Below are 13046 nucleotides of genomic sequence, written 5' to 3' on the forward strand. Positions count from 1 at the left end.
GCTTTTAAGATACGCTACAGATGTGCCCACAAGTTTTACATAGATGACCGGTTTTACATACTAAAGAAAACGACATCTTCAGTCCATACCAGGAGGAAGTGCAGCAGGACAAGGACTACTTTCCAGGTGCCTGCATTTCTAACCTCATCGAATGTGCACGCTGCCTTCTCTACAGTAACTCTGCTTTTGCAGCCCTGGCATGGGGTCGGATAAACGTGATCGCGGGCCCTGGCAGGTGAGAAGCCGCTGTGCGCCTCCTCACACCCGGCTGTACTCGTATGCCTCGGGCCTGGGCAGCTCAGTTTGTTCCCTCCTCAACAGGCAGCTGCCCGCTCCCACACGCTTTGGTACTGGCCTGGGTCGGCCAGTTAGACTTGCTCCTTCATGTCAGAGCAGGCAACTGCGTGCTGTCACACGCTTCGGCGGCAGGAACAGCCCTTCCTGACCCGTGAAACGTCGTGCCGATAACCCAAGGCCAGCCCAGTATACCGGGAGTCGCTCCGCACCAGCAGAGGAATACTGAGCCTCGGTGGCTGCCGTCGACTACGACAGGTCGCGCCTGCGCAGTGTCTGACGCTGACGGCGCGGTGCTGCCCGGTAATGGCGCACCGCGCGGGAGGGTGCGCGCTGTCCTTGCTGCGGGGCCGTCTGCGCCTCTCTGGCCCGGCTGCGGCCGGCGGCTGTGCGGGTCGCGGGCAGGCCCGCGAGCAGGCCCGCCTCGGCTCCTCCGGCGCCGCGGTGCAGGGGGCCCTGCAGGCGGCCGGCGCCGAGGAAGTGGGTGAAGGTACGAGTCTTCGGGCCGCGCCGCATTCCCCTCATGGCCTGGCTGCCGTTTCTCTCGGGCGGTTCCTCCCCAGTGGAGGGGGGCGATGAGGTCAGGCGAGGGCGTGGGGAGTGAAGTGGTCGCCTGTCATGTTTGCGGAGGGCGGCTCGGCTCTGGGAGAGTCGCCTCGCCTTTACCGGCGTCCTAGGCGTGAAAATCATCTCGGGACCCGGGCAGCCTTTTCCGGCGGGTATTTCGGCAGCAGCGGAGCCGGTGGCTGTAGTGCCATTCAGGCCAGGAGATCAAACTCCATTGCCGTTTTGTAGGACTTGTTTCATTAAATGCAGAGGTAAATTAAGTGACAGTGATTGTCTTGAGAGACTGGCTTTAAAAGACACAGGAAAGGTCTGGTTGCTGCTGTGGCTTTAGGACAGGACAAGCAGGGAGCACTGTCCGCTAGGCTCACCTGGTTCGCTACAGGACAGTGCTTGCATTAGCATCAGCACGCAGAGGGCAGCGTTAAGATGTGTACAAGCACCATGTGGAGAATGAGGCTGCTTCTCCTGGCAGCTGTGCTGGTGTGTACCTGTTCAAAAGAATTGTGAAATTATCTGGCTCTTAACTGGAAATGTTGCATGGAACCAGGGCTTTCCTGGATTTTCTGCATTTACAGTGCTCACAATGACCGTTTGGATGTGATCATCTGCATCTGTGCTGTGCTCAGACTGTGCAAGTGACCAGCAGAGCTGAGAAGAGATGTCAAAGTACATCTTTTACTGTAGTAACTAAGCACAGACACGTAGTAAACCAGGCAATAATCACACAGCCACTCTGGTCTAATACAGAGAGCTGTAGGAATAAGATCTGAATTAATCTCCTGATTGTGTCACTTGCCCATGGGACTTGTCCATTGTGCATGTCAGTCACGTCAAGTTTCTCTGCCTCTACAGAAAATAGGACCTTTATCATCTTCGTAAAGTGCAGCTTTGGTGTTCTGCTGAAAAATGGTATATAAAACTAAGCTATTGAATCAACCAGTTTGTTTCTTTACAAACCTATGTGAGATCTTAGTAAGCTTGTAAAATAAAAGTTGTTTTTAAAAGCAACATCAAAAAACCTGTAATTAGCTGATAGTTAATATTTTCTTGAAGCCACAAAACCCCATGGGTTCCTCAAAACTGAATACATCAGGAACTCTCTGTTGAACCTTTCTGTACAGATGGTAGCTGCAGAAAACTGCATGTTTTCCAGCTTCCCAGTCTGAATTACAAATGGCAGTATCAACAGGGAGCAGCTTTACAGGCTCCAGTAATGCTCCATGATCAGTGGGCTAGTGAGTTATGCAAGGAAGTGATTAGGCTTTTGCATTTGAGTTGTGGCCTCTTTGCCTGTGCACAATAAAAAACCCCCACACTGTGTTTCTGGATGTTCCAGCGTGTCTCATTTCCATGTTAATTCAGCAGGCTGTCAGAAGCAGTATAGATTGCCAGTAGTGTGGTGAGATATGACTGATCTGTGGGTTTATTGTGGCAGATGAGATGAAAGTTTGGTATTCAACAAAAATTCTGGGTAGGAGTTTACTGTAATGAATGTGATGAGTTGTAAAAATAAGCAAGTGTTGAATTGCTCCAAAGTGAAAGTGCTGGTTTCATGGTAGCTGAGAGAGGTGATCTTTTCTGTGCAGTTTGCTGAAGGTGTATCTCTGCCTCATACCCTAGCTGATATTTCCAGACTTGGACATAGAGTCCAACTGTGTGCTGGGTTTGATGGTGAGCAGCAATTCAAAGAGCAGATTCCATTTATCGTAGAGCTTCCTGTGTCATCAAGGGAAGTTAGTATTGTTTTCTTCTATATTTCCTACTCCTTGTTCTTACAAATGTATGCATTTGTGAGAGAAATACACTCATGTTTGTGTCCTTCATTCAGTCTTGTCTTCTATTTTGCTATAAGCCTTTTAGAGACCCAGGACAAATCTTTTTTTTTTCAGTTGCTCAGTCTACAGGAAGAGGCTAAGTGTACTAAACCCAAGTTTCAGGCTTGATATGGCTGTGGGTAACCTGATGTAGTTGGAGGTGTCCTTGCTGACTGCAGGGTGGGTGGCCAAGATAACCTTTGAGGGTGCCTTCCAACTCTCTGTATCTGTAAAAAAAAGCCGTGATGCTCATTTCTTCTCAGATACTGAAGTCGCTACGAGAAAGAAGACATTCGCTGAGGTCCAAGCAGAACGACTGGAGCAAGCAGAACGGACTGTTTTAATTAAGTGCCCATCAAGACTGAATGAAAAGAAATTACTGCAGTATTTATCCAGTCATGGAAGCATTAAAAGTCATTTCTTTTTTGAAAATCGTGTAAGTAATTAACAATGTAAACTAAAATGTGGCTTTGACAAGAAGAAATACAAGCGTTTGCTCGAGGCCTCTGATATGCACGTTAAAGAAGTGATAGATAATTAACATAGTTAACATAGTTTTCATCTTTGTTAAAGTTTACACACTGTTGAGAAACAGATTTTTATTCATAAGTTGCTAAGCACCATCTGTAAAAGCCAGCTAGCAACCTGTTTGGCACCAAGTCTTTGAAACTCTTCTGTGGCACTGTTGCTGTTATAATAGAGCTAACTATTTTTTCATGAGTTCTTGAACATTAGTTGTGAAGATAAATAGATTTAAAAGCTTTTATGTTTAGTGTTTTTCTATTCCATTCTATGCCATTCCGTTCTATGCCATTCCATCCCATCCCATCCCATCCCATCCCATCCCATCCCATCCCATCCCATCCCATCCCATCCCATCCCATCCCATCCCATCCCATCCCAATTCTATTTACTGCAAAGAATAGTATATCTTAAATACTTTTGACCTCTAGTGAAAAAGTGTCTTAAAAGTGTTGAGGCACAGCACTGAGCATTCACCTTCAAGAGGGGCGTCTCAATACTCCCAGAAACATCAGAATAATACAAGTAGCATCAGTTCTAGGCTGTATGCATTTATCTAACCCTGTTTATTTCCCTTCTCAATGTTCTAGGGAATCCATGCTTTAGTAGAATTTTCAGAAAAGAACAGTATAGCCTCACTGCAGGATGCTGTTGGGCTCCCAAGTTCTGCAGAGCATCATGTCCCATTTAAATCTAGACTGTTTACTTTGACACTGAAAAACCCAGTGAGTCAAGCTGCTGGAGAGACACCACTTCACCTCGCTCCTCAGTCTCACCTTCCAGTGAAAGAGCTGATTCAAAAGCTTTGTCATGCAGACAGTGTAAGTAGAAGTTTCCATGTCTTTCTCAATTAAAACTGATCCATGTCCATTTCAGATTTGCAGGTGGTTGTGGGAGACTTACAAAGCATCTGTTTAAAAAAGTCAGTATCTTTTAGAAGGTAATGTGAGTGGTTCTTCTACACTGAAACAGATGACAGTAGCAATTTTAATTGTCAAAATAATTCCTTCTCAGTGCCAGGGGGGTTAGTCAAGATGACCTTTAAGGGTCCCTTCCAATCTGATGCATTCTGTGATTCTGTGAAATAAAGCTCTTTGCATTAAAAAAAAAATCTTGTAATTGCAACAATATTAAGTAGATGAAACTACATATTAATTGATGGAGATGGGTCATGGTATCTTTACAGTGTTATTTTCTTAACCAGATAAGCAGTCAGATGTACATTCTACTGAAAGAGTATCAGCTCACAGAAGAAAACATCAAGCTCCGGTTTCTGGCCTGTTCTCTGGTTCGGGATTTTGCCTGTGCCTATTTTCCAGACAGCACAGTAAAGCCTTTTGGGTCCTCAGTCAACACCTTTGGCAAATTGGGATGTGATGTGGACATGTTTCTGGACTTCCATGATACAAAAAAGCATGCTGCAAAAGTGGTAAGGCTATGCTGTGCACCTTCAGTCTGTTGGATTTCTTCAACAGAGCAGCTCATTTGCTCTTTCATGCCCAGGAATCAGTTTATTTATACTCAGGTTTTACATGGGGTCAGACTAGAGACTGTGAATAAGTTTATTTTGAAGACTTTCAGAAGCTGGATGTGACATGAAAGAGGTCTTCCTTGCAACAGGAATAAAATTATTTTGTGTTTAAATAGGCTGTTGGGTGAATTTCACTGTGAGAAAACTCAACATCCAAAATTGAGCCAGTAATGAGAGACCATCAGGACCTTCCCCTCCTACTGTTGTGGTTTTTTCTCTGGAGCTGCTGGGCTTCATCTGTGCTGGCTTTGACTTTTAGGGTCCTCCATGTTCTAAAGTATAGTAATTTTGTGCATGTTTGTGCGTGTGCATTTTGGGAGGGTTGTCAGATTATTTTCCTTAGTTCAAAGACTGGACTTCAGGCTTCAGAGAAGCTGTTGAGTTATGTGCTAGGGTACCTATATTTGTGTATATACACACATACAAGTTTGTGGAGCTGTGAAAGTTTAAGACCTGGGATGGTATTGGTGAACAGTTGAGGGTTGCACACATATTTGTGTGCATCATCATGTTAGCAGCACCTGATTTTCATCGTGAAGGGAATTAGTTGGCTTACTCCTGAAAGGAACCTGAGGATAAGCCAGTATGTGTGAACTGTAGATGATATGAGGACCATGACCCAGGAGCAAAACAGGAACTGAAGCAGATAATAATGCAGATAATTTCAGTTGTCAGTCTTCCCATAAAGTTACTATGCCTAGTTGATAATGCAACAGCAAGCACTAAAACAAGTGGTGATTACTGAACAAGTGTAGAAGCTTGATACTGAAACACCCTCACTAGAATTTGCTGACCAAAGTACAGAACTTGCATCATTACCTTGAGAAGTTGGAGAGTTACAAATCTGCCAGTAAGCAGCGTTCAGTCAACAGCATTGCCTTTTTCAGTGCACATCCTAAATTTCATCTTGATCATGTTTACCCACACAGTGAGTCAGAAGTCCACACTGTGTAACCAAATTCACCTTTAGTGTTGGCATTTGGGCAGCTTCAAATTGTTGGGGCTGTTCAGTTGTGTCTCAGTTCTTGTGCATGTAAGCATAAGAATGGGAAAGAAATAGGCAAGGCATTTTGGGAGGGATCTTACCTGTTGTTGACTGTAAATGGTGTAAATATCCTTTTGGATTGGAGGAAAAATAGGAAAGAGGGAGATGAGAATCAGGGTAGGAAGAAAGGAGAATTGGATCATAGATGCCCTGTGGAGAAGTTGGGATTCTTCATAGATTCTGAGTGGGTAATTAAGTGACTCTGGTATTTTGAAAGCTTTGTGTTTGCATGATGGCAGATAGTTTAGGAAAAAACAAGCTTTGTTTTCCTTGTAAAAACACAGAAAACAGAAAAAGACAATAGGCTGCTTTGATTTGGTGGCTTTTTTTGTCTTTGAGTCTCTGCACAAGCTCCTTTGGAAATTGTTTTAGTCTTTTCAGAAGTGTACTTAAATATCTGTTTGGTTCTAGAGCTAACAGTTTACTTTTGCAATTCTGTTAGAGAAAAGGTCCCTTTGAAATGGAATTTCAAATGAAAAGATTACCATCTGAAAGATTAGCAACTCAGAAAATCCTTTCTGTCATTGGTGATTGCCTTGATAATTTTGGTCCTGGCTGTGTGAACGTGCAGAAGATACTCAACGCTCGCTGTCCACTGGTCAAGTTTTCCCATCAGCCAACAGGATTCCAGTGTGACCTGTCAGTGAGCAACAGGTGAGACCTGGCTTTAAAAAGTTTAGTGTACTTATGTTCTGAAACTTGAAAACTCTTTAGTCTCCTCCTTTCTGGGTTCTTAACAAGTGTGAATGTTGCCTCTGAAAGTAAAAAGGATTATTTTTGGCTTCTAGAAGTTAGGTTTCAATGTGATTAAGATCTTTCTCCAGCACAGGAAATACTTGCTGGCTGAAACTGAAGACTTGAAAAACCACTCTACATTAAGGCTGGCTGATAAGGAATTAAAAGAAGGCAGTGTTCATTAGCCATTACATGTATTTTTCAGTGCACTACTTTATTAATTTTTAGATTAAAACTATAGAAGAAGTTCTAGTTGTATTTTATTATACATTAGGAGAGAGGTATTAATTAATGTACCTCAAATGCAGTAGTGGCTAAATAGTGTTTGTGCACCTTGGCTCTGCATAGTTTCACTCCTGAGTACTTAGAAGATGAGTTTTTTGGTTTTCCCCCATTGTAATGTGGAGCAGGGAAACAGGAAACAGTACAAATGCAGTGCTATTATTTACCCATAGCTGCATCCTTCTTACTGTGAAAAACCTACAGGTCTTACTGTCCCTCAGGTTGTTCATCCTGGACAATTTCAGGCGTTCTCTTCCGTTGGGTTTTGTGGTGGTTTGTTAGTAGTTAAATATTTGGGGCTTTTAATGAATGCCCTCTTCCCTTTAACTGGTCAGGGCTGAACAGCAAATACTGCATCTGGTCCTTGGCAGTTCTCATATCATTTACATATCTTTTACTTTTAATGTCTTCAGCATTGCCATAAGAAGTACAGAGCTGCTGTACATCTATGGCTGCCTGGATCCCCGTGTGAGGGCGCTGGTGTTCACTATACGATGTTGGGCCCGGGTCCATGGACTTACAAATAGTGTTCCTGGAAGCTGGATCACGAATTTCTCTCTGACCATGATGGTCATGTTTTTTCTGCAAAAGAGATCACCACCTATCATTCCAACACTAGACCAACTTAAAGAACTGGCAGGTAAGGACAGCTGTTCAGGTGTCCCTTGAAGTGACATTCACATGTGTTTTCTCTAAAGCCTCTTTCTCTGTGCTCTCAAATACTAATGCATATTATGTGTGCCTTAAGTTTGAGGTGGAAATAATGCAGTTTTAAAGGCAAAATAAATCCATTTTCAATAAAATACTAAGTTTTGTTTAGGGGAGTTAGGCTTGTTCTTGCCTCAGATAATTAAAAGTCACTGATTTGCTTAGTGCTCCCAAGCTGGCTGGTTTTGGTTTATTTTAGGTTTGTTTGGGTTTTTTCATGAGACTTTTAGGGTCTCAGATGTCTCTGCAGTTGTTAAGGATTTTGTGCAGACAGACATAATGTGCATGGTTTTACAAATACCAGGTGTTTAAAAGAAAGGCTATGTTTGTTCCTCACAGTTTGTAATATGCTTTAAACTGTTCAGGCCATTTGCAAGTAATTCCTCTGTCTTCACAAACAAGCTGTTCTGGCTGTTCCATACATAGCTTTCAGGCTGGGTTATCTTCAGTAAATCTTGTGAAAGCATAGAAGGACACCTCAAATTCTTAATTCCTCATTCATGCCTTCTGCTTATCAACATACTTCCTTGGAAGCTTTGAGTGCATTGCAGAAAAAGGTCTGTGCTCAGCTGTTTCCATAGAATTGAATAGACCAGGTTGGAAGAGACCTTCAAGATCATCGTGTCCAACCTACCATCCAACACCACCTAATCAACTAAACCATACAACCAAGCACCCTATCAAGTCTCCTCCTGAACACCTCCAGTGATGGTGACTCCACCACCTCCCCGGGCAGCCCATTCCAATGGGCAATCACTCTCTCTGTGTAAAACCTCCTCCTAACCTCCAGCCTAAACCTCGCCTGGCGCAGCCTGAGACTGTGTCCTCTGTTCTGGTGCTGGTTAACTGGGAGAAGAGACCAACCTCTGCCTGTCTACAACCTCCCTTTAAACTTTTCCATCAGAATTCTATAGAATTTTTATACATAAACCAGAACACCTGTCCTAAAATTTTACACAAGAGTATTTCTAATTCTCTTGAAGTTTTCCAGAAAATGATAGTGGGTACTTTGGGTCTGATCTGTTTTGAAACCTTCATATAGGTGTTAACCTCAGAGATCTGTGCTAAAGTTTAGTATATAATAGAGTTCTTAATAGAGAGATACCAGGTTTGTGACTTAATGGAATGAAGCTGGAGGTGGGGAGATTCAGGCTGGATGTGAGGAGGAAGTTCTTTACCATGAGAGTGGTGAAGTCCTGGAATGGGTTGTCCAGGGAGGTGGTTGGGGCGCCGTCCCTGGAGGTGTTTAAGCTCAGGCTGGACGAGGCTCTGGCCAGCCTGATGTAGTGTGGGGTGTCCCTGCCCATGGCAGGGGGGTTGGAACTAGATGATCCTTGTGGTCCCTTCCAACCCTGACTGATACTATGATACTAAAATAAGTCACTTCAGAGATACCAAGATGTCATGAATCTCTCTCCTGTAGCCTTTTGAAAGTATGTCATTTACTCATGCATCTTTGCCTGTCCACTGACTTTTCTCTTTTAAATCTTTAGGCACTTTAGTTGAATTTGATCCTGAAAGTTCACTTGGGAACTCCTAATTTGATTTAGCCAATAACATGAGCACACTCACTGAACTCGGTCATGTCTGTTAGCTGAATTTTATTAACTACAGTGGCCTTCTACTCTTGGGCATTTCAAAAGTATGCCTGCCATTTTTTGTTTCAGATGAAAACGACAAGCATGTCATTGGAGGAAATGATTGCTCATTTGTTAGTGATCTAAGCAAGATTACACCTACAAAAAATACAGAAGCACTTGGTAGGTCAATCTTCCAGAAACCTTTTGAATGTTTGTTTTTTTTAATGAGCATATTGAAAAGAAACTTTTCCTTGATGTTTCTGATGGCTGTTGGCTTTCTTGCCCTTAGATGAATTGCTGGGTGACTTTTTTGAGTATTTTGGCAACTTTGATTTCAGAAAGAATTCCATAAATCTTCGAAAGGTAAATGAATTCTAATCTCCCATCGTTATCAGCTGCATTTCTCTGTCTGTCGTTTGGCAAACTGCTACCTATGCTAAGCAACAGTTTGTATCATTTTTAATTGTATATACAGTACAGTGCAGTACAAAGGGCCACGAGGATGATCAGAGGCCTGGAGCACCTCTCCTATGAGGACAGACTGAGGGAGTTGGGGCTGTTCAGTCTGGAGAGGAGAAGGCTCCGAGGTGACCTAATTGTGGCCTTCCAGGATCTGAAGGGGGCTTACAAGAAGGCTGGGGAGGGACTTCTCAGGATATCAGGTAGTGATAGGACTAGGGGGAATGGAATGAAGCTGGAGGTGGGGAGATTCAGGCTGGATGTGAGGAGGAAGTTCTTCACCATGAGAGTGGTGAAGCCCTGGAATGGGTTGTCCAGGGAGGTGGTTGGGGTGCCATCCCTGGAGGTGTTTAAGACCAGGCTGGACGAGGCTCTGGCCAGCCTGATGTAGTGTGGGGTGTCCCTGCCCATGGCAGGGAGGTTGGAACTAGATGATCCTTGTGGTCCCTTCCAACCCTGACTGATACTGTGATACTACATTTAAACTGGTTGTATCCAGAAGCTGAGCCCTTTCTGTGAAGGGAGAGGGCTGAGTACCCACTCCAGAAAGGAGGGGAAAGGAGGGCATTTGAGCAAAACATGTAGGGACAAGTTTTGGAGGTATTTGGGGCATAATTCTGGGCATAGGCACTCTGCACCACAGTTAGGAGGAGTTTTGGCCAAGCAATGGTTTCAGCAGTTTTAAGTGCCGGCAGTAGCTGATCAAACCACATGAAGCAGGCTATGATGACACACTCAGCTGCCCATACACAAATGGAGATGGGAGTAGGAGGTTGTAATGAGTGAGGTCTGAGGTTTGTGAAAGGTGAGTGGGAAAATGGCCAAAAGGACAGACTAAGATGTAGTTGTGCGTTCCTTGCCTGCGGGGAAACCTGAGATGAAGATAGCAAGACCGCTGCTAAGAGAATTAAGAGACTTAGTCAGGTTGACGGGAAAATTAACTGGATTAATAATGACTTCTTGCTTGTTTGTTTGCAAAAAGTTCTCTACTGGGTCAAAATATTTTTATTCTTCATGCTTATGTAATAGCTCAAATGACTTACTTGTTCAGCCTATAGCACATACATGCAACTTTGGCTTTTTCTTTACATTACCTGCAGGGAAAGGAAGTAAATAAGCCTGAGTCATCTCCTCTTTATATCTGGAACCCCTTTGAACAAGAGCTTAATATCAGCAAGAATGTTAATCAGCCACAGCTGGAGAAATTTATAGCTATGGCCAGAGAAAGTGCCTGGATTTTACAGAAGGAAGACAAAACTCAACGAACAATCAATAAAGAGCCTTGGGGACTGGCAGCCCTGCTGGTACCATTTGGAAAACATAATCCCAACAAGATGAAGAATAGGATGAAAGGAATAGGAAGTGAAACAATCAGAAGCCTCTTGGACTCTTTAAAGTTAAATAATGCAAACACTCTACAAAAAGCAGTGGGGAAGTGACTTTCAGCACAGACACAGAGTAGCTGGTACTCTGTCTTAAAGAATGCAAGAACATCACTTTTAATATTTCTTTTACGGTGGAGAGTCAAATGACCTCTGGTTTCCATTGGGATGCTTTTTGTACAGATCTGCTTTCCTTCTGTACAGTTTTCTCCTCCTTACTCTTCACTTTTCCATCTGTTTTATGAATAAAGAGCATTCAAATGGGAATTTGACAGATGCATTTTGGAAGAAACATTCAGTTGGGCATTCTGTAAAGGAAAAAAAAAAAACCTAAAAAGACGACTGACAGGAGCAGGGGAAAATCCCTCTGGGAATCTGTTGGCTGACTTATGAGTGGTATGTTAAGTAAAAGCTCAAGAAATAGCCACCTTCCAGTGAAACCACAATTTGAAAGATGAATGTTAGAATCGTTGCTTCCATTCCAGCCATATTCTGGAAGCCAAACCAAGGTGCATGTATCTATTTTTGCAGTCGTTTTCCATTCATGTAGATAGTGCCAAGACAAAATAAAGAGAATGGAAGTGGATAGTAAGGATTGCATTTTCATTGCTCCAAGGGCACCACAACTGTTTTGTGTTGGAAAAGTGGTTTTAGTCTTGTGTTTACCACCTGATCTCCAATCTATTAAGTCAACTAACTCTCTTTTGTTTTCCATACCCATATAACTGGTTCCCACCCACACTTATGTATACATTCTTGTTCCTCATTTTGCCTTCACTTTAAACCTGTATTTCAGGTTCAGGCAGGGGCTTTTGCATGCCTCTCTTGCTTTGTCTCTCTCCTTGAAGTTACTGCCTACCAGGCAACACCACAGCTTTCCTCTCACTATTCCCTGTAGAGGGATTTGTGCCTTGCAGAGAGATCTGTAGGGAATTATATATCATGCTGGAGTCCTGTTCCCATTCTTGTCATGTTTTTCAGTTATTCAGCAGAATGATGACTGTCTCCCTTCCAGATCAGTTGGGCCAACAAGAGTCACTGCTTCTTGCTGACTTGAAGCACTGAGTTCTCTATCTGACACAAAAAAAGAGTGTTTTCAGAGGAAGGGGGAGAGGGTAGGAAAGGAAGGAAGTCAGAGAGGGAAGCAGAGAAAGACAAATGTCAGATAGATTTTCCAGGTACATTTCTTTCTACTCATCCAGTTTGAGAATTTGTGATGAATGTGGTTTTATGCGTATAAAAATAAGCCATATGGCTGATCAGGAAACTGGGACAGCAACAATGGTCTCTGAAACACACGCATTTCTCTGCCAGTTTATTGAGGTCTCTGCATTACAGCTTTTGAGGACTACAACAGGTTCATCCCTGAGGTGATGTTTATAGAAGGCACTACGTTTGTTAGCGCTGTGACGTGGCGCCACCGTGTGGCCACTTTGCGCCATTTAAGTAGCAATTTACAAAGCAAACGTTTGCAACTAGTGAATTAGAATTTACAAATTCTTTCCATCTGGTTCAGAAGGAGATGGTCTATATCTTAAATACATATATACACAAAATTCTGAACACATTATTTTCCAGTTGTCCCTTTTTTTCCCCCAAATCCATGCTCACTCATGGTTTTCTTTACTTTTAAATGAGAAGGTGTCAGGTAGCAAAGTTAAAGACATTTTCAGTGCTTGGTCTGGGTACCAATGTCATCAACAGCATACAAACATTAGTATCATACTGTAGACAACTATACTCCTCCTCCTTACAAAAGCTTTGGAAATTATCTGCAGGGTTAAACAACTCAGCATTTTTTGGTTTATTTCAGAAATTCCAAAGGATTTAGAATGTCAGTAAATCTCTCAAGCACATTGTTTACATAGTTTGAGCCAAACAGGCAGTGCACATAGCAGGAGAGCTTGAGCAAGTCAGCTATTCCTTTTGCAAAGTTTCAGGGTCAAAACCAGAAGTAAGATAGCTAGTGACAAGAAAAGAGGGAATGGTTTTAAGCTGAGGGAGAGTAGGTTTAGAGTGGGTGGGTCTTAGAAGAAGCCCTTGAGTACAAAGATGGTGAGACTCTGGAACAGGCTGCCCAGGGAGGTTGTGGATGCCTTCTTTCTCTGGGAGTGTTCAAGGCCAGGT

General features: G+C 43.1%; 1 protein-coding gene across 1 annotated transcript; it reads left to right on the top strand.

The window, feature by feature from the left end:
- Positions 1–591: 591 nt before the first annotated feature.
- Positions 592–11589, top strand: MTPAP (mitochondrial poly(A) polymerase). Its single transcript, XM_054171411.1, has 9 exons — positions 592–784; positions 2939–3111; positions 3788–4018; positions 4402–4626; positions 6216–6427; positions 7204–7430; positions 9166–9258; positions 9368–9441; positions 10638–11589. Exons 1-9 carry the CDS (start codon positions 601–603, stop codon positions 10974–10976), a joined length of 1758 nt encoding a protein of 585 aa, XP_054027386.1. The 5' UTR covers positions 592–600; the 3' UTR covers positions 10977–11589.
- Positions 11590–13046: the final 1457 nt, after the last annotated feature.

Source organism: Dryobates pubescens, chromosome 21 (genome assembly GCF_014839835.1).
Source record: "Dryobates pubescens isolate bDryPub1 chromosome 21, bDryPub1.pri, whole genome shotgun sequence".
Taxonomy (NCBI): domain Eukaryota; kingdom Metazoa; phylum Chordata; class Aves; order Piciformes; family Picidae; genus Dryobates; species Dryobates pubescens.

Excerpts from the sequence above, each read along its gene's own strand:
- MTPAP (XM_054171411.1), top strand. The coding sequence starts at position 601 with ATGGCGCACCGCGCGGGAGGGTGCGCGCTGTCCTTGCTGCGGGGCCGT. Across the intron at positions 6,428-7,203 it reads GACCTGTCAGTGAGCAACAG|CATTGCCATAAGAAGTACAG; the intron begins GTGAGACCTGGC and ends TAATGTCTTCAG. Across the intron at positions 7,431-9,165 it reads CCAACTTAAAGAACTGGCAG|ATGAAAACGACAAGCATGTC; the intron begins GTAAGGACAGCT and ends TTTTTGTTTCAG.